Genomic DNA, 22722 nt, shown 5'->3' with positions numbered 1-22722 from the left:
ATTTTTTTTTTATTATGTCCCTTGGGCCTGGGCAGTCTAAAATATTTGCTGTCTCACCATTTACAGAAAGAGTTTGCCACTGCCAATTTAAATTATCAACTGGGTTTTCTGATAGACATAGCATAACATATTCCTATTGTACCAGGTCACATCATCACTGCACTAAACTTTGAGTGGCTGCCTGCCCATACCAACCATGGAACAGAGTTCAAATTTCTTAGAGGTCAGCTTAATAATTTATGAGTTGGAATTCTCAAAGCCTAGTTCTGAGACAGGAGGTAAGACGCTCCCTTCTAGCCATCTTTACCTAATTTACATAAAGTTATGCATTTATCTGAGCACTTACTCAGATTAATAAAGTGGTTACTTATTTTCTCACTTGTCTAGTGAACTCTGTGAATCAGAACCCCAAAAGTGAGGAAGGTTGAAAGGCACATCAAAGTTTTAACATTTATCCTTATGGTTCAGTTTTAGGTCTACTATATGGCTAATCAAACTTAAGGAAAAAAGTCATTCAATTGCAAATCTCTTCATTTTTTTTTAAACATTTTATTATTTGAGAGAGAGACAGTGAGAGAGAGCATGACGAGGAGAAGGTCAGAGGAGAAGCAGATTCCCTGTGGAGCTGGGATCCCTATGTTGGACTCGATCCCGGGACTCCAGGATCATGACCTGAGCTGAAGGTAGTCGTTTAACCAACTGAGCCATCCAGGCGTCCTTTTTGTAAAAAAACATTTTATTTATTTATTTGAGAGAGAAATCTCTTCATTCTAAAACTATTTACTTTCTTTGTCTCTTATTTCAAAGAAATTTATAGGATTTTGTTTTGTTTTTCAAGACAGAAATAATAAGCATTACTTGCTCGGTATTTGCAATTCTAAATAAATGAGATATTCCAAAATTTTATTAAATATATGGGAATAAAAATGTGAAAATACTCTTTTACTTTGTAAACATATATACACTATGATTTGATGAGTTTGTGATAAAGTATTAAATCCAAGCGTGAATTTGAAAGTAACCTCAACTTGAGAAATCTCTTTACTAAAACTTTTTCTTATTTATGTTTTATTTCTTCTATATTTGTGTATTTAATCTGCAAGTTTTAAGTATGCTGGGACTTTGATATCAAACTGGTGGAATTTATAACTGTACTATTTTATTCAGTAAAGAGACATTTTTTATTTTAAAATATTAACTTCTTCCACAGCACCTAATTTATAGTTACAATGGACTAAAGTTATACAACCTGTTTTCTGTATTATTTTATAGCATATAAAGAATTTTTGCATTTTTCATTTTCAGTCTGTACTAAAAAATGTCTTTAACAGAAGAAGAAAGGAGTCTGAACATCACTTGATTTATCTCATAAGTTAAACACTTTTTAAAAAATTCTATTTATTTGAGAGAGAGATATCTTGAGCTTAGGGGTGGGGGGGGTGTGCACAGAAAGGGAAGGGAGAAGCAGACTCCCTGCTGAGCAGGAAGCCTAACACAGGCCTCAATCTCACGACTCCAAGACCATGACCTAAGTTGAAGGCAGCCACTTAACTGACCAGCCACCCAAGCTAACCCAAGTTAAACCCTTTTGAAAATATGAATATTACATTAATGTAGTCAAAAATAATGTCACTATTGTAGACAAAAAGTCAATCATACATTTGTTTAAAATATATCAAGACAGTTATGAATCATTTGAAAAAACAAATATTTTGGATAATTTTAGATTTTCATAAAAGATGAAAAGATAACAGAGTATTCTTGTATACTCCTTGCCCAAATCCCCCCTAATGTTAACAACCTAAATTACTGCAGACTAAGAAACCAACATGTTTGATGCATTTCTATTAACTGAATTCATTTCACCTGTTTTCCATTAACGTCTCCTTTCTGTTCCAGGATCCAATCTAGGATACTGCATTGCACTTAGCTAAATCACTTTTGAAAGTAATAATTTCAAAGAAAGAAGCACTTCCTTACCTGCTCTACGCCAAAATTTCACGTGTTTAATTCCAGCTGTAATTAATTTATCAGGCACATAGGGGTTCATCTTTACAACAAAAATCTTATCTTTACTTCCTCTGAAAAAAATACCAAAATGTTTTAACTCTAAAGATAAATCTCTCCTATAATAATCTTTTGCCTAATCCATACCCTATTGTGATTACTTCACTACTGAATCCTTTGCCTACATCTCTCTCAGGTTTGGGCTATATTAGCACGCATTTGTACATCTGTTATTTTGTCGTAATTTTAATTTAATTCTTCTCAACATAATCTTCAAACATAGAAACAGTGAGAACTGAACTTCTTTTGGATAGCACCTACTTTGGTACTGTGACTAGGGAATTGTAGCATGAATCAGTTAAAGAAAAAATTTTTATAATATTTTGTTACAGCTTAATATAGCCATTCCAAACACAAAATTCCTTTCAAACTATCTTTTATTTGCCATTGTTTATGTACTGAAAAAAGCATTTATTTCTATTTTAAAAGTGCTTTATGTCACACATTAAGGAATAGGACGTTAAAAAATAATCTGACACTTGACTACTTCATCCTTTAAAGCAATTGTTAATATTTTTTATTATAAAAATAATACATGCTCATTTTAGAAAATTTAGAAGATGGAAAATGTGAGAGAAAATATACATAATCTATAGCTTCTTTGTGATATACAGGTGTATGTGTCATCTGTCACTCAAATATTTGATTTGAGCATTTCCAATGGCCACATTGTAGATTACCATATAGTAGAATTTACTGTATAGAATTCTTTCCCCATAAATGAAGAGTTTAGATAAAAGCTACTTCCAATGTATTATTACAGTAAAAGCAGTTTCACAAGGGATAAACCTACCAATGAATTCTCAAATCATTGGTCTTTTTACCAGGATTATACTACTTATTCAATGGTAATAAAGATGACAGCAATTTTTTAAAAAGGTTACGTATTTGATTTCAATAGTGTTTTAATAGAAAAAGTTTTTAAGTAATTTCATTATTTTGCCAATGTGCTATCAAGATTTTCCCCCACCTTGTTATTGAAAGTTTCTCTCCTTTCTTCCAGTCCCACAGCACAATAGTGTGACTATCATCTATTCCAACTGAAGCCAAACGTTTCCCATCAGCTATAAAAATTAATCAGAAAGAGAGACAGACTGACCATTAACATTCAGAAGATAAAAAACCTACAGCAACATTTAAAATTTTATAAAATGATGTTAAATGTTAGGCATGCACACATATAGCTATAAAAAGAACCAGAATTTGTAAACAGGGGAAGAACAATTTCTCAATGCATCTAAACATTGCTGATGTTGTCTCTGACTTCATTTTCCTTATTTTCCCACCAGATTAGAATGGGGGAAGGAGGAAGGTTAAGTGGAAAAAGATTTTAAAATGAGAAGGAAAGGAAAATAAAGAAAATATTTACTTCAATTAAATTTACTGTAATAACTCTATTTTGATATAGGACTCAGTGATTATGAAAAGTTAATTGAATGGAAAAAGATGTAGGTTACAACTGCGTTTCGTCATTAATAGGACTGTTTTCAGTGACGGTCAACTATATTATTTGTTACTATTACCAAACAAGTAATGAAGTGTTGGACAAATGATTGAACTAAGTAAGTCATGCTGACAGCTGTGCACACATTTACAAGTTGCAAAGGCCCAAACTAGTTACACACTGGCCACTCTGGCACTTTTTGCAAACCTCAATTATTTCATTATCAATACTAGTGATATTTTTCTTACTGACTCCCTCAGTTTGCCATTAATCTTATTTCTTGACTTTTAGAAGATCCTTAAATGCATATTTATGCTTCCTCCCAATAACTCTCATTTTAGTAAGAGCTGCAGAAAGTACAAATTTACTGTTTCCTAAAATGAAATCTTCTATCAATGGCATTTCTCCCCTTTTCCCAGTCCACAGCCTGGCTTTCATTATAGATCGATGTGTATTTGTTAAAAAAATTTTTAAAAAAGATTTCATTGAGAGAGAACAAGAGAGATAGAGAGTGCATGAGTAGGGGCAGAAGGAGAAGCAGACTCCCCACTGAAAGTGGAGCCTGACGTGGGGCTAGATCCCAGGACCCTGAGATTACAACCTGAGCTGAAGTCAGATGCTTAAGCAACTGAGCTTCTCAGGAGTGCCTAAACTTTTAAATATACAGGAAAGAGCTAAAATCGCTTAAAATTATTTTTATAAGATAGCTTGGATTTGTTACTTCATAGGAAAGTTACAAAACAAGTATTTCAGAGTTAACCTCTTTCCTTCTTAGCTTTTACCCTAAATATTTTCATTTACCCTGTGACTGTAAAATATTACATGACATTGGGGTTTGCCTAAAGTGGGAGTTACATAACCACTAGTGGGTAATTCTAGTGTGTTTTAGATGTTATATGGACATTTAAAAATAGAAACATATTTATATTAATGGGTATTAAAAATAATACTCATTAACTTATAAGCCAGCCAGCACACCTACACTCTCAGCCCTGAATGATTAGGACAACAGCATGCACATTTGAAAAAAACTGTGAAGGTCATAGCTAGGTGACAAGTTCAGGTAATACCAATTTAGACTATAATGCTATATATCATCTCTGCATTTTGATTATTCTTACTGAGACAGAAAACATCCTTACCTGAGAAATCAACAGCACAGACACCATATTGGTGACAGCCCTTTAATACTGACAATGGTTTAATGGTCTCTGTATCCCATATGTGAATTGAGGGATCTCTACCTACCTACAATAGAAAGAATTATAAAACTCATGTAATTATTTATTTTCATATCTATTAAAATGAAATAAAACAGATTTTACAGACTTTATCTTGTTATAGGCATTTATCAAATGAAAAATATAAGGCAGATCATGCATGTGACTGACATTTTTTTCATATATATATTTAATTTAAAAATTTGTATGTATTTTAAAGATTATTTACTCATTTATTTGACACCGAGAGAGAAAGAGAAAGCACGCACGCACACAAACAGAAGGAGAGAGAGAAGCAGGCTCTCTGCTGAACAGGGAGCCCAATGTGGGGCTATCCCAAGACCCTGGGATCATGACCTGATCCAAAAGCAGATGCTTAACCATTTAACCGACTGAGCCACCCAGGCACCCCTTTCTTATACTTTTTGAAATGCTAATGAGACTAGGCTCAGTGTTTCTAGAAATGTGCTACAAGACTCAAATCTGGTCCTATGCATCACAGTAAGGATAATGCTTACTGAGTGCCTATAGTTGGCTGTGTTCCCATGCTAGATACAATGAGCAAAAGACACTCACGAAAATTTTGCAAACTCATTAGGAAAACAAGATATTTTCAGTTAAATTAGAATATCTGATAACATAGGCTTAATGAAGTTGAAAAGGTTATAAAGAATTAGAAGAGTGGCGCCTGGGTGGCTCAGTGAGTTAAAGCCTCTGCCTTCAGCCTAGGTTGTAGTCCCAGGGTCCTGGGATCGAGCCCGCATCGGGCTCTCTGCTTGGCGGGGAGACTGCTCCTCCTCTCTCTCTACCTACCTCTCGGCCTTCTTGTGATCTCTGTCAAATAAATAAATAAAATCTTTAAAAAAAAAAAAAAAAACTTAGAAGAGATGATGTTTGACCGGGGCGTTCAGAAGAACAGTGTCAGATAAAAAGAGAAGCAAGTACATTCTAGGCCAGGATAATAGTATTAATAGAGATACAAGGGGTTAAAGTACCGAAAGGTAAATAAGACTATGAACAGACTATCACTTATGTTTTAACTTAGGTTATATGTTCACTAATCCACAAGTAAACTATAATTAGTAATTATTCCTTTAGACTCAAGTGATAACTGTCTTTAAGTATGAGGATAAAAAGAACAGCTTTGCTTGTAAAGACAAGTCTTTAAGTATGAGGATAAAAAGAACAGCTTTGCTTGTAAAGACAACTCCCAAAATAATGAATATAGCTTACAATTATTAATTTTGACACTGATTTTATATAAAGACGTAACAAATAACAAGCCTGCCATCAGCCAATATTTCATTAGGTTTTGCAGCCCAAATGTTCCCCAGGACTGTTAAGTTTGCTACTGAATTTCTGCAGAGCATGGTATTTTTGAGAACTTTGCAGTACCATCGTCTCCTGGTTCTCTGATCTCCTGAACTCTTACTACTCAGTTTCCTCTGCAATTTCCTCACCTCTCCCTTAAATAAAAAGCCCCCCAAGATTCTGTCTTTAAAACTCCAATCTTTTCACTCCATATTTTTGCCTTGGAGTATCTCAATTCCAGTTTCAGTGGTTAAATCAACAAATGACTCCCAAATTCTTTTAACCACTAAATTCTTCTTCTGAATTTAAGACTTACATTTTCAATTGCCTACTGGACATCTCACATGGAAACAATGACAGTGATAACAACGAAGGTTAACATTTATGGAGAACTGACTTATGTACCAGGAACTTTTCTAAACATTTGTAAGGACTGACTCACTTAACAATCAAAGCAATTCTAAGAGATAGGCACCGACAGTATCCCTATATATTTTATTAAAGATTTTATTTGAGAGAGAGTGAGAGAGAGCGAGCACAGAAGGAGAGGGAGAAGCAGACACTCCGATGAACAGAGAGCCCAAACCGGGCTTGATCACAGGACCCCAGGATCATGACCTGAACCAATGGCAGACCCTTAACTGACTAAGCCACCCAGGAGCCCCAGTATCCTTATTTTGAAATAGGCATATAGAGGCGAGGTAATTTCCCCACAGCTAATATGTAGGGAAGCTTGGATAACACCATGTTCAGTGCTGGCCGAAGTAGTAACAGAATGAGTGCTATCAGAGCCTACTCGGGGCCTGTCAGTCAAGGATCAGGAAGAAGAGAGAGGTTAGGTAAGTTTTCAGATAATGTTACTAAACCTAAGTCTTAAAATGAGTAGAAATTAGACAAAGTTGGACAGTTGAACAGAACTGGAGGCCAAGAATTTTCCAGAGGAGGGAACAAAGTAAAAGATGTGAAGCAGTACTACACATGGACAAATTCTAAATAGCTCAAAAGGCAGGAGCATTGTTTATGAGGAGGTAACTGGTAAGAGATAAGAAGAGGAGCCTATTGGCCTAGGTTAAATGGCTTGAGCTGTATGCTAATGAGCTTACACATTAGCTTAAAAGCTACTAATAAACACAGAAGAAAAGAAAGATTGGGGAAATGGTTAGGGGAGAAGTATGAAGATAGAAGACTAGTTGGTTGGTTATAACAAAAGATTAGCAATCATGAAGCCCAGAAGTGCCAGCAGGGACAAGGTAAGATATAAATACAAAACAAACAAGCAAGATACATTCGACGTAGAGAACTTAAATATACTGAGGGCAAATCTTGGCTGTAACTCTGGGACTGACTGGTTATAAGGTGTGAGGGAGAACAAGTCACAAACTCTTGGGCTTAGGTGAACAGGTTAATACATATTGTGTCACGTTCTAAGTAGGAAACACAAGGATAAGCAGGCTTGAAAGGAAAGCTTAACCTCATTTATCTCCATTCTAGGCATGCTTAACCTGAGTTACCTGTAAGATACCTGAATGAGTGTGTTTTTAGTAAATTTTTAGTTAATTGTGTGTACACACACACACACACACAGAGTAATTCATCCAATTCATACTAAATTGTGAGCTCTTGACAGTGGCAGCCAATCTGAATTATGCTTCCCCACGACATAGTGTTTTTATTTTAATTCCATTAATTAACATATAATGTATTATTGGTTTCAGAGGTATAGGTCTGTGATTCATCAGTCTTATATAACACCCAGTCCTCATTACATCACATGCCCCCCTCCTTAATGTCCATCACCCAGTTACTCCAACCTTCCACCCCACCTCCTCCAGCAACACTCAGTTTGTTCCCAATGACTATGAGTCTCTAATGGTTTGTCTCCCTCTCTGGTTTCATCTTATTTTTTTCTCTTCCCCTATGATCCTCTGTTTTGCATCCCAAAGTTTATGGCAGCAATATCCCTGGTAGCCAAAATATGGGAAAAGTCCAGATGTCCACTGACAAAGGAATGGATAAAGAAGATGGGGTATATTATAATTTTTTCAACTTTATTGAGATATAATTGGCATATAAAATTACATAAATTTAAGGTGTACAACCCGTTGATTATATAAATTCTCCTTTTACTGGAGACAGACTCGGCCCAGAGATAGCATAAGAGGAATCTGCAAAGAAACCTTACTCTAGGAATTTTGTCATACACTTACCTTCCCACAGTGTGTCGCCCTTGGAAGCCTAAAACTGCTTTCCTTTGTTCTGTCATTTCTCCACCAGTCTACTGTGTCCTATGTATGCTGAAATTCTAAGTCACCGTTTTCAGTCACTTGGGTGTAGATTTCTCCAATGTGGTATGCATTATACCTGTTAATATACTTTTTGTTTTTCTTTGTATATTTGGTTTTTTATTAAAGAGCCCCAGCTGAAAACCTAGGAGGTCTAGGGGTAAAGTTTTGCCTCCTCCGCAGTAGGTATCCAAGGATGTCCTGTGGTCATATTGACTTTTAATTTAATCTGGCCTAATTCTCTCCAATCCCAGACTCATGGTAGCAAAAGATGAGTTTTTCTACAGCCTTCCTTAGAGTAGTACCAGAATAATGTTCTAACTTCTTGCCAAACACAATGGGTAAATAATTGTGCTTTAAGAGGAAACTTTTCTATAAACTACAGATAAGGCTAAATGGTGCCCCCCAGGCCCTCACCAACCCTTTTAATTAGTTCTTCTTCATCCCTCTACGATTTGAATACTTTAGGCTACTCATAGTTCTTTAAATAAGCTGTGTTTTGTGGGATTTTTGCCCCACATTTACAAATAACACACTTAGAACACCTTCTCCTACCTCCCCTGTCAAGTAAAGTACTCAGCTCAAATGGCCTCAACTCCATGAGGGTTTCCCTGATCTATGTGGAACAATTAATCAGTCCTTTGTTACAATGCAAAAGGAATTTATGCATATCCTTACACTAGTGGTTCTCAGCAGGGGGCGATCTTTGCCTCCCAGGCAACATTTGACACTAAAGACATTTTTGGTTGTCACACTGAGTGGATATTACTGACATACAGCGAGTAGACTCCAGGGATGCTGCTAAACATACCATAATATATAGGATTGCACTGTACACAACAATGCAATTATCTTCACAACAAAGAATTATCTGGCCCAACAGACTCCTGGGTGACTCAGTTGGTTAAGCAGCTGCTCAGGTCATGATCCCTAGGTCCCGGGATTGAGACCCGCATTGGGCTTGCTCAGTGGGGAGACTGCTTCTCCCTCTGCCTGCTTCCCCTGCTTGTTCTCTCTCTCTGACCAGTAAATAAGTAAATAAAACCTTAAAATAACAACAACAAAATTATCTGCTCAAGACGTCGGCAAGTGCTAAGGTTAAGAAGCCCTGCTCCAGGGGTGCCTGGGTGGGTCGAGCCTCTGCCTTCGGGTCGAGCCTCTGCCTCTGCCTTCGGCTCAGGTCATGGTCTCGGGGTGCTGGGATGGAGCCCCGCGTTGGGCTCCTTGCTTGGCAGGGAGCCTGCTTCTCCCTCTCCCTCTGTCTGCTTACTTGTAATCTCTCTCTGTCAAATAAACAAATAAAATCTCTAAAAAGAAGAAGAAGCAGCAGCCCTGCTCCATACCTATAACCTTGTATCATGATTTTCCTTGCATGTATGTCTTCTCCTTCAGAAGATGAAAGCTTACCATGGCAAGAACATGTCTTATTTATCTTTGTATTCCCAGCACATTTTCTGGTACACAGCATGTGCCCTATGAATGTTTTTCAAGAAATGGAAGAAAGAAGGGAGAAAAAGGAGGGAGACAAGGAAAGAGAGGAAGAGGGAGGCACAAACAGAGGGAGGGAAGAGGGAAAGAAAAAGGGAAGAGTTTTCTCTCCTTTCAGAAAAGAGTAATCCAAGTTGCCCAGCTCTGCCTCAATATATCCTAGAAGGTGTATTTACACAGTGTTTAAAAAGCCAGACAGACTAATGCAGCTTTAAACTTTATCATTTATTAGCTGAAAGATCTTTGAGAAAATAATTTCTTCAAACCTTAATTTCCTCATTTGTAAATAGAAATGGCTCACTCATAAAGGTGAGGTGACAGTAAAATAGAGTTGTAAAATACAGGTGATCTTTGAACAACGTGGGGTTTAGGGGTTCCTGCACAGTCAAAAATCCATGTTTAACTTTTGACTCTCAAAACACTTAATGATTTTTTAAAAAGATTTTATTTATTTATTTATTTGAGAGAGAGAGAACAAGCAGTGGGGAAGAGCAGAGGGAGAAGCAGACTCCCTGCTGCGCAAGGAGCAAGACAAGGGGCTCAGTCCCAGGATCCTGTGATCATGACCTGAGCCAAAGGTAGACATTTAATTGACTGAGCCACCCAGGTGCCCCTCAAAACACTTAACTATTAATAACCTAACTGTTGACCAGAAACTTTACTGATAACATAGTCAGTAAACATGCATTTTGTAAGTTACATGTATTATGTACTGTATTATTATGATAAAGTAAGCTAGAAAAAAGAAAATGTTAAGAAAATCGTAAGGAAAACAAATTTAAAGCACTGTAAAAAAAATCTACATGTAAGTGGAGCCATGGAGTTCAAACTTGTGTTGTTCAAGGGTCAATCATATATACTAAGAAACTAGTAAAGTGCTTACATATAGAAAGAATATTTATAAATATCACCTTTTCCTCCTTTTCTAGGAATATCCATATAGAGAAATATCAGTTAAGACTTTTCTCAGTGTTTTCTATTTCAACATTTCTGCTTTGTACTTTGGTAAACCTAAATGGGTAAATATCATGATTGTAAAATAAAAACAGTCATCCTGTGTATCACAGAACATTTGTTAGATAATTTTATTTTAGAAAATTCAAAGAAAGAAATCAGATTTCTAGTCTTTGTTTTCTATGTTTACTCACAAATTAAAAAAAATGTATCCTTACAGAAAGAAGACAAGCCAGAGTCCTTAGTACCAAATAAAAAAATAATAATCAAAACAATAAAACTCAAAGGAAAACTACAGGGAAAAAGTTGAAATAAATTTTATTTGTAGTATGAAAATAAAATCCCATTCTAAAGAATTCATTATTCTTCATTTCCTAGAAAATGAAAGACAGATTTTTTTTAAGAAGTGGACTAACCCACATGTAAATCCAAACAAAGGTCTAACCTACCTGCCCTGTTGCCACATAGTCTTTCAAAGGATGAATAGCCAGGCAGAGAATATCATCATCATGACCCAGGTAAAAGCGCTGCGTGTTCTGCTGCCGATTGTAAATGACACCCACTGCTGCTACATGGTATACGATTTCACCAATTTGAGTATAAAACAGATTACTTCGACAGTCATAACCTCTGTAACTGAAAACAGAAAACATATCGTATAAAACTAACCATAGCTTTTGATCTGGTAAATATGGGTTATATAGAGAAGCAGGTACGTTTTAGGTCTTTCTATTTCCAGTTTTACAAGATACTGAAAAACTAAAATTCCATAAACTTTCATGAATTGCTCTGATTACGAACAACTAAATCCAAGCTATAATACTGAATGAAAAAAGGTACAGAAAAGTATATATAGTATACTACAATTTACATAAGTGTATTACTGAATTTGTACACTATAAAACAAAAATTGGTGCTTTTTTATAAATGGAAGGGTACAGAACTGCCCTGGGAGGGTGAAAAAGGATGCCTGAGAGGGCAGAGCTGGGAAGACATTCTTTTCCTTCTTTTATTGAAGATCTAATTGGTTTTATTAAAAGATTCATGAATCAGGCAATCTCCCATCTAGCAAGGAGAGGGAAGCTTCCTGGGAGAAGGATATTCAAAGTGAATGCTTTTATATGCATTGTAGAACTATGAGAATATATATTCCAAAAATATCCAAAAAACAATTTAAAAATATTATATATATCAAAAAAAAAAGCCTAATCTTTTAAAAATGGTCAATATAATTCCATTCGTAACAAGTAAACTCTCTTTGCACTTCAAAGAAATTCAATGTACAATACGTAACTGCCGGGAAATATTGCCTACTTTAACAATGGAAATAAAATATTCTTACTAAATGAATTTTTTTTAATTTCTGAAAGCATTATCAGGGACAGGAAGGGTTAAATTTGAGAATCTCTTGTTCAAGGATGAAATGTGAAACTTATATTTCTAAGAAAATCCAGAAGCCATATTTTACTAAAATTAAAATACAAAGGCCAAATGCAGGCCCCAATAAGGGGCACAATATAATTCCAAATCATAATTAGTTAGGGGAGATGATAATCTGTTACATTTTACTTATTTTCATTTGTTTAAAGAGATCCATGTCTATAAATATAAATACTAAACTTCCATAAGATAAATCCATTATTAACACTCATATAGTGTTTATTATGCACAGGACAATATTCTAAATCCCCACAAACACTGGCTTATTTATTCCTCATCAGAACCCTATGAAATAGGTGCTGTTACCTTCATTTCACAGATGAGGAAAGAGCCAGAGGATTTGCTCAAAGTCATACAGCTATTAAATGTGAACCAAAATGCAAACACATAAATGAAAAATAGTTGTTTCATACCCATGAACAAAGTGTAATCGAATACTATTTCCTGGAGCCCGCTCTCTTCTTTTAGAAGTACCACTTTTTTGTTTCTCCTTGTACTGTTCTTTAAGCTGAGGTAGATCTTCTTTGTAAACCTTTAAATAATGTACAGAAGTAAAATGTCTCTTAGAATATAAATTAATAAAGGTGTTTACAGATTCCTACTGCAACTTTCAAACACTGTGGTTACTACTGACCACTAAAGTTTTAACACTTGTCTTTTTTTTTTTTTAAGATTTTATTTATTTATTTGACAGACAGAGATCACAAGTAGGCAGAGAGGCAGGCAGAGAGAGGAGGCAGAGAGAGAGGAGGATGCAGGCTCCTCCCGCCCCGAGCAGAGAGCCTGATGCGGGGCTCGGTCCCAGGATGCTGGGATCATGACCCGAGCCAAAGGCAAGAGGCTCCAACCCACTGAGCTACCCAGGTGCCCCAAGTTTTAACACTTGTCTTAAACAGATATGTATTTTATGAAATTTCCTTCCTTGGAAATAACAAATTTACATTTTCTATGTATCACACTGACAAATATGTATTTAGTGTTCCATGAAATTCATACACTTCAGAAGAGAATATTTTAAAGAGAATAAATGGGAGTGTACTGTGACAAAAAGCCATAGGCAAATAGAATACAGGCATATTTGATATATCAAGCCCTTATTATAAAAGAACATTTTATACAAGTGCACTTTAACTCTTAAAGGAGGAAAACTGAAAAAGACCAACATTTCCTGGAAAATTAAAAACCACAAAAGATAACAATAAGTCAATAAACAACAGGAAGAAAGATAAAGAAGAAACTAGACTTTTTCAGAAAAAAATTACATGATGATATTAATTACCTGCCGACGGTAGGTAAGCTGGGTCTCTTGTTCAATTTCAGAATCCAGCTCTGGAACATCAGACAGATCTGAATCTGATTCATCACTATTAGAGTCAGCCAGACTTTCTGCAATTTTTAAAAATAAAACATTACTTGTTTGAAGAACATTCATTTTCAAAAAAGCACTGTAAAATTAATAATTAAGAGCTGACTGTGACAACTGACATGGTGACAAGCCATAAAACAATCAAATGAAATTATCTCTTCAAGTGACACAGATGTCAGTAAACTCTACCACAGATTACCCTCCTCTCCACTCACTGCAAACTCAACAGCTACTGTAAGTCCCTTCACTGGCACCCAGTGACTGCTATATCAAACTTAAAAGCTGGTGCAAACATAAGTAACTAAACCTTACAGATTTATAATTATATACTATTATATATATTTATGTATATAAATATGTATTTATAAGCCTTACAGGTTTATAATTAACATAAAAATATCTAGAAAATACCACAGGCAACGAATGAATTGACATTAGATAAATTTTCTTTGTCCAAAAAACCATATAGGACACCTAGATACCTATGTCCCCAAGAATACATTAAATGTTTGTTTTGAGAATGTAATGGTTTCTTCACTCATTGTTGGGTGGATTTCAATGCATGCAAAAGTACTTTGTATTCCATGCTCTGATATTTGACTCTAAACACATCTGCCTAGTATTTTAAAATTTCCACTAACAAAACACCATATTGTCACTTAAAAGGATAGATTACACTTTAATAGTAAAAGTGTTCATTTGTAGTTACTGAAGTTTTTTGACAGAGAAATTCCTTAGGCAGTGTGTACTACTCACCTTGGGGTGCTATGTGAAGAGCATCTTTTAGTTTTCTTTCAGGAATAAATTTCCACTGAAAGACAGAGTGATCTGCTCCACCAATAGAAATAACCCACTGATAGTCATGTGACCATCTGACATTAGTTACGTGAGCCGAATGGCCAATGTATTTTTTAAACTTGGCCCCTATAACAAAAATATACTTTTAAATTGATAAGTAAATGCCAACACATGAAAATACCAAACATCAATTTCTATATCTGAACCAATACAACCTTCCTCCATTATCTTAATTATAATCAAAGGGTAAAAATACTCATTCAAAAGTTTGCTGAATGAAAAAATGAATGAGTCTACATCAAGGGATGTAAACATTTGCTCTACTGATTTATAATATAATTTGGTACAAACCACTACGGTTGTGAGACATTTTCTTACTGCTCTGAGAAAAGCCTGCAGCCACAAAAGCATCAACTGTTTCCATATAATGAAATTTGAATGTTTTGCCCTGAAGCCTTAGGTCTTAAGTGAAATTGACCCAGTCTACTCCATCCCCAGTAGGGCTAGCACTAGCAACCAGAGGATCCTTTTAAAACTTAAGCCATCAACAGGGGTCCCTGGGTGGCTCAGTGGGTTAAAGCCTCTGCCTTCAGCTCAGGTCATGATCCCAGGACCCTGGATCAAGCCCCGCATCAGGCTCTCTGCTCAGCGGGGAGCCTCCTTCCTCCTCTCTCTCTGCCTGCCTCTCTGCCTGCTTGTGATCTCTGTCAAATAAATAAAGTCTTAAAAAACAAACAAACAACAAGCCATCAACAACAAAATACTTTCAAACCTAACACAGCAACATGTAGAGGAATACACAATAGGACCAAACGGGATTTATGCCAGGAATGCTGGTTGGTTCAACAGTCAAAAATCAATGTAATACACCACATTCACCAAAATAAAATACGCTCAGCTGTCACAAAAACTGTCCCTTATAGTAATACTTTAAATTTATATGTTTTGTGTAATGTTCTTCAACATAAGTTTGTCTAATGTTTCTTCATGATTAGATTCAGATTCTGTGTTTTTTGGCACATGTGCTCTTGTATCCTTTTGGATACATCATTTCAAGGGGCACAGTTCTATTATTAGTGATGTGAGTTTGTATCATTTGGTTAAGGTGGTATACACCAAATTTCTCTAACTGTAAAGGAAATATCTAACTTTGTGGTTAATTAAAAAAAAAATCTGTGTGATGACAAGAGCCAATATTGTGGTTTTAAGTTCAGAAAACATTCTCTGCATCTTGCTAGGATAAACCTGGTATTTGGCAACATATATACACTTCTATTAGAGTATACTGGATACAATAATGTTTGGCTTCATTTTGAGAATATTTTAAAATTTTTAAATTACAGAGCCCTGTCTGGATGGAAAAGCTCCATTAGTTAAAATCTGGAGATAAGCTTTCATGCTGACCATGAATTTAGGGATAGCCATCTTAAGCAAAGCATACAAGATTTGACCGAAACTTACCTAACTTACAATTTGGTGCTTAACAGCAATGCTGTTATTTTAAGAACCATATTTTTAATGCAGCTGAAAAGAAGTAACTTTCTAGAAGGGTAACTTGCCACAGTTCATCTAGGAAAGTCTAATAAGGTAGATTTAGTCTCATTCATCTATATGAGAGTGCATTATTTGACCATCAAGAGGACTATAGCTATTACTTTCCTTGATGGGGTCTTTTAAGTACTCTTAGCCACCAGAGAGTCTTAAAAGGTAAAGCCAGAGATTCCAGGAAATCAAATTCCAAGTTTTAAAGATGTATTAATATTGTCATGTTTAGGTACATGAAGAGTTATATGAGCCAGTATTCAAATTAACTATATGGGGCAATAACCGCAAGAGAGGTGTAAATAATCCTGTAAATCCCTTCCAGATTATATTCTGTGACTTTTCAAAGATCAATCCCCTCTAAAGAAGAACCAAGGCAACGTGACAAAAAAGTTGTAGAATAAGTCTAAGGGGAACAAATGATTTCTAATTAAAAGGACTATATTAATAATTACCCAATAGCTAGAACTGCTTATTTAATTGTGATAAACAGATAATAAAAGTGAACCTAAATGTCACATCTTTCATCAAGTGACTCTGACACATCAAGACCACATGTATTGTCCTACATGTTTCCAGAATTCTCTGTGATTACCCTGTGGGAGTATATTTATGACACTGAAAAGTAACAGTCTATTTAATTATTATTTCTTGTAATAAACTATAAGCTCCTTAGGACAGGTTGGCATCTTTTTACTCTGTATCTCTAGTGCCTGGTATATAGGAAACATTCATTAAATACCTGAAGAGAAAGAAAGAAAAAGAAAAAGAAAGATTACATTTCTCCTTACTATGCTACAGTTGAGTTGGAATACTAGATTGTAGAGGGAAGAAGAGTAGTGAAGGAAAGGAGAGGGCATGAACAAATTATAATTATAAAAGGAGACAAAAGTATGATGTGTAAAGAATATAAGAGTTAAAATAAAAAGACTAGAGCTTAAGTGTCAGCTTGATGGCTTAATAGCACAGGAGTTGAGCACATCACTTCACCTCTCTTGAACCCCATTTCCATTCTAATATAAACTGGGTTAAAAGCTCTCAAAGTCCCTTAACTATGAAAACTCTGGCCTATGACAGGAAATGATGAAAGAATAATTAAGACCTAAAGAGTGTGTCATTAATTAGAACTAGTATTTCAGAGAGAAGATTTCTCACAGCAAATTAGAATGGTCATAGAAACTCTTAAAGGAGGGGATGATAATTTTTGGTGAAGGTAAAGCAATATACTGAAATACTTGCTTTGATGATCTCATTTTCTAATTTGTTTTAAAGTATATTTTAACACATAATTAATATGAGCTAAATCTCTTCAAAAGCTTGTAGCAATATGACAGAAGATTTTTTTCCCATTTTTAACTATGTTTTAATGACCTTAATCCTATTTTTTTTAAGATTTAAAAAAAATTGTTTTATCACTTCTTGGTCTTTTGGCTAAGATCAAGTGTAGATTTATTTATTTATGTATTTATTTGACACACACACAGAGAGAGAGATCATAAATAGGCAGAGAGCAGGCAGAGAAGAGAGGGGGAAGCAGGCTCCCTGCTGAGCAGAGAGCCTGATGCCAGTCTTGATCCCAGGACCCTGGGATCATGACCTGAGCTGAAGACAGAGGCTTAACCCAATGAGCCACCCAGGTGCCCCGATTTTTTTATTTTTAAGTAATCTCTATACCTAATGTGGGGCTCGAACTTGCAACCAAGATCGAGTCACATGCTCCTGGGATTCAGCTAGCCAGCCACTCCGACCTTAATACTTCTTTATAAAACATATGAGACTATCTTTCTGACCCTAATATAGTAAAATTTTAATACACAAAACTAAACTATTCATTAAAAAAAGAGATAAATGATAGATTTGACTACACTGAAATGAACAACTGGTCAAGAAAAGACAATAATTATAGTAAGTCATTATAGTAATTATTATAATAATCCATAAACTGGAGAAAGGCATTTATAAACAATAAAAATTACAAATAATTTATATCTAGAGTATATGAAAAATCTTCAACAAATAAAACAACTCTACAGAAAAATAGGCATTTTTGACAGAAGAGGAAATGCAGAAAACCAAAAAAATAAATGGGAAAGATGATCAATCTCATTAGTTAGACAAATGAGACATCACTTATACTAATTAGATGTACACAAATTAAAAAGTGTGGCGGTGCCAAGTACTGAAAAGGATATGGATCAACAGGGCTTTTAAAAGGGAATAACTCCTTTGGGAAAAAATTCAACATTTTCTCACAAATTCTCTATGACCCAGCAATTCACTTCTAAGTATACATCTTTGAGAAATTTGCATCTAATAGCAAAAATCTGGAAATGACCCAAATGTCCATCACTGGAGAATAAATGTATATATTCACAACACATCAGGAAGAATACACTAGAACTACAGGCAACAATATGGATGAATCTTAGAAAACAAATCCTGAGTAAATCTCCAATACAAATATGTTTTTTATTTGATGTTTGTTTTTTCAGTGAATTTTCTTATCAAATCTAAAGAAAGATTTTTATTAAATATAAATTTTCATTTGTCAACAAGTAGAGAGAAAGTGTTGACAGCTAGTATGAGTGATGGAGATATTAGCTTACAACAACCCTGCCTTCACCTCTCCATCCTCCACCAAAGCCTATGTGCTGCTGCCTGGGAAGAGTCCGATTATTTGACAGAAATTACTGTTGAAAGCAAAATAACTTAGATAGAAAGAGGATAATAATGGGGGGAAAAGGAGAAGTACTGCTTTGGGCTAGGATTCAAAGGGGCTAAATATGGAAGAGGATCATTCTCATTCAGGTAATCTCATACATTTTGTGTCTGAATAACAATGATTCTACAATATAAGCTACCTCTATTATTTAACTTCCACATTTTGTAAGTGCTGCACTTCTTAGAATGCAATGGATATTACTTAAGTAAGTATCTAACAAGAATTACTACAGTAAATACACTCTTTTCCCAAACTTCAGTTAGATCAATAATACAACTTAATGTGTGAAAGAATATACATCATATACATCATAACTAATGTAAAAGGTAATTTTTCTAGAAATACTGCTAACTTTATGCAAGTATGTGAATTCAATAAACATGGAATCTTAAAATATTTCTACTAATTCTTTAAAGATGCAGTAGTTCTATCCTATTTTCTGTTCTCCCAGTTACTTACACATAGTCTCAAGCTAACTCACAAGTGCCTAGAAATAAAAACCCTTTATAATTATCTTATAATTATCTAACAAAAAGAAAAATAAGGAAAACAAATTATATTCTTGAAGCAGTGACTGAACAACACTTATTTTTCTGAGACTTCAGTAAAATATTCCAATTCAGATTATTATACATTTTAAAAATGAAATTACTATGCAACAAAAATACTGTCAATAAACTACAGAACATAAAAACTATCAATAAAATCCCACTCATTTGATTAAGAATGCTTGGAAAATTATTTTTGTTTCTGCATAGAGCCAGTATATGAAAAACTGAGTAGAAGCAATGTCTAAGACTAAGATCATCATGATTAACCTTACTGAATCTCACACACCTTCTTAACTAAGCAAGTCTCATTCTGAGTCATAATAAAATCTGTTGTGCCTAATGACTCTCATGTCCTGGCTATGGGATGGGATCCATACCATAAAGAGGGTATTTTAATTATTAGAGATTTAACTACCCTTTATTAACACACTTAACATTACTTATGGATGTAATCTCACATATACCTAGGAAGCTGACACCCTGCAAGCAGGAATCAACCGCATGGCATTAGCTGGCAGTATCTGAAATTTACCATTTTATTATAAAGGCACAACAGAAATGTTAGCATAGACTTCTGGGAAAATTGGGCCCTTAAGTTTAACATCAATGAACTACCTACTTAAATACAACTATTCCAGGGGTGGTGGCTCAGTGGGTTAAAGCCTCTGCTTTGAGTTCAGGTCATGATTCCAGGATCCTGGGATAGAGCCCCACATTGGGCTCTCTGCTTGGTGGGGAGCCTGCTCCCTTCCCCCAGTGCCTGTCTCTCTGCCTACTTGTGATCTCTGTCAAATAAATAAATAAAATCTTAAAAAAAAAATGCAACTATTCCAGATATTCCCATAATCACCTTTTACTGAAATGCGTTTTTAACATTCATCCAAAAGTAAAAAATCATTACTACACTTGCTACAGACGTTAATGCTCTAGGAATACTCTCACTGCTCCTAATCTAAAGCTCCATACTGTAGAAGAGAATTCTTTGAAAATTGAATCTCAGGGAAAAATTGCTTTCCCTGAATAGGGAAAAAAAAAAAAAAAAAGCTTAAAAAAAGAAAAGAAAAGAAAAGAAAAAGGCGATGATGGGGGCATGCCTGGCCTGCTCAGTTGAGCATGCAACTCTTGATCTCTGGGTCGTGAGTTCAAGCCCCACCGGTAGGAAAAGTTTACCAAAAAATAAATAAATAAATAATAAAAATGTGTGTCAACTACCCTCAACAAACTAAAAAAAAATTGAAAAGTAGTTTAAAAAAGTAGCTATGATGAAAATTACTTTGTGCCCTCCTTTTAATTTTTAGTTTCTAGAAAACTAATTTCCTGACACTAATTTTCTATTCATGTAATTATTTTAGTACCTGTGGACCTGTTATAAGTGGACTGAAATACTTTATGGAACAAGGCATGGGATAAATAAATAATACAGCATTTCATTTAATTATTCTTAAGTCTATGAACAGAATGATTAATGTTAAAGAAGAGATCTAAGAAAAAACGGTGATACATAAAATGTGCAGAAAATAACCAGTAAGACCCCTTATTTTTCTTACTCTGTTATACAAAATACACAAATTTCAAAACAATAATGTTAAGTATCTAAGCAAAAAACACACCTGTATATGAAAACCAACCAACAAACCAACAGGTTCCAAACTGTGACCTGAACTTGTATTTTGAAAGAAAAGATACCTTTTCTCAAACAAGGATATCGGAATAATTTTATAATTCCATAATCATCAGCTGTAACTAAAACTTGGCCAATATAATTTCCATCTACTGAATTTATGTCATTGATATCTGAATACTTGGGCCAAATTCCATTTACTTCAAGGCCTGAAACACATGTCCATGAAGCCCAATGAACACCTTTTATTTCTTCTTTGTTTGTCACTTCTTTTCCTCCTAAAAAGAAATCAGAGTCTTAATTAAGAAGTTATTTAATTTTTTCTCAAATAAACTGATAAATATTTATAATTTAAGTATCTTTAAGTATTTATAATTAAGTATCTTTCTACTGTAGTTAAAGGAGAGTATTAGGAATAGGTAGGTGAATATGGTAAGGAAAGAAGAAAGTTAAATGCAAGGAATTTAAAAAAAAGCTACTACTAAAATTATACAGAGACACACACTGACTGGACTGTGATATAGCACAGCAGGTTTACTCATCTGGAGAATAAACACCCCTATCAAATTCATGCTAGATTAGTCACAATAAGGTAAGTTAGAACAAGTAAAATCTATATAAAAGTGGCAAATCAGCTATTAAATAAGAAACCTAAGAAGATCTAGAGTTGAGAAAAAAAGAAAACTGAAAAGGAGAAAGATGGAAGGATGAGCAAGGAGTAATACATTCAAGAACAGGAATTTAGGATTCAGTCACTTTTCATTACAGATTATTAATGAAAAACTGTTGGGTAGATACATTAATTTAATTATGTACCTAGTGTTATTAAATAAGTTGTTGTAAAACAGTGACTAATTCATAAGGATCATACTAAATGAAGTACTGAGAGACAATATTTTGATGGTTGCTTTTATTCTTTAAAAAAAATCTTTGATGGAAACTGCTTTCCAAATTTAGTTTGTTAGCTATATTATGGATATTTGCAAAATTTATTTGAGGTAACCACAAAAAACCCCAATTTGTATCAGACATTTTTAGCAATTATATTTAATTAGTTCCACCCATAAAAATGGCATTTTGACTTTCTAATATACACTAGGGCTTTACCGAATACTACTCACATAGCATGGAATTCGACATAAAGTAGACCTGTCTTAGATCCTCCAAGCAAAGTTTTAATTACCAAGGACTAAAATATAAAGAATTTCAATATAATAGGGCAGCCTTATAGAAAAGATCACAATGCCTGAAATACTAGCTCAGATCTTCTTTAATTTCCTATAATCAAATGTATTTTATACTCTGCTTCTACTCAAATTCTAAAATTGATAGGCAATAAAAAAATCTACAAATTATATGCAATTTATTAGAAACTTTTACCTGGCATTCTATAAAAAAGTCTTTTCCCATTTCCATCATTTGTCTGTAAATATCTACTGTCTGAGGACCAGTCCAGATGAGTGATGAAACTAAGTGATCCAACACATTCCCCCAATTTTTTATAACGTTGCGCAACACCATAGATATCAACTGAGCTGTCATTACACCCAACAGCAAGGTAAGTTCCATCTGGTGAGTATTTTAACTCATGAATTGCCTCCTTCCTATCTTTAATATGTACAACTTCGGTCATATCTCTGTAAGGAAAAAATAATGATAACACATAAAATCAAGTCATTACAGAATTAGTTCAGTTTCAAATGTGCCTAAAATGGCTGGGAGGCTACAAGTATTTACAAATCACAAAGTAAATACACATGAGACAAATATTAATTCAGGAAAAATTACTTTTTCAAACAGAAATATATGAGGACAACATATGCTGAAAGTAGGGGAAAATGCTGAATTTCGGTTAATTACTTTAATGTAGTTTAAAGATTAATTCTAAATTTCCAGAGTCATACAATAAAGGAGAT

The 22722-nt window shown here is 34.6% G+C and overlaps 1 protein-coding gene across 7 annotated transcripts in view; it reads right to left on the bottom strand.

The window, feature by feature from the left end:
- Positions 1–22722, bottom strand: part of EML5 (EMAP like 5) — a 174334-nt gene that overhangs the window by 83690 nt on the left and 67922 nt on the right. For all 7 annotated transcript variants that reach the window (XM_032344726.1, XM_032344727.1, XM_032344728.1 and 4 more), the window contains 9 exons: positions 22187–22443; positions 20872–21084; positions 14329–14496; positions 13486–13592; positions 12620–12738; positions 11216–11402; positions 4654–4759; positions 3038–3131; positions 1981–2081 (listed from right to left, as the gene is read on the bottom strand). In XM_032344726.1, coding sequence (XP_032200617.1) covers positions 1981–2081; positions 3038–3131; positions 4654–4759; positions 11216–11402; positions 12620–12738; positions 13486–13592; positions 14329–14496; positions 20872–21084; positions 22187–22443 — 1352 coding nt within the window. The remainder of the gene's footprint in view (positions 1–1980; positions 2082–3037; positions 3132–4653; positions 4760–11215; positions 11403–12619; positions 12739–13485; positions 13593–14328; positions 14497–20871; positions 21085–22186; positions 22444–22722) is intronic.

The sequence above is a fragment of the Mustela erminea genome, chromosome 5 (genome assembly GCF_009829155.1).
Source record: "Mustela erminea isolate mMusErm1 chromosome 5, mMusErm1.Pri, whole genome shotgun sequence".
Taxonomy (NCBI): domain Eukaryota; kingdom Metazoa; phylum Chordata; class Mammalia; order Carnivora; family Mustelidae; genus Mustela; species Mustela erminea.
This window is presented reverse-complemented; position numbering and strand designations above follow the sequence as displayed.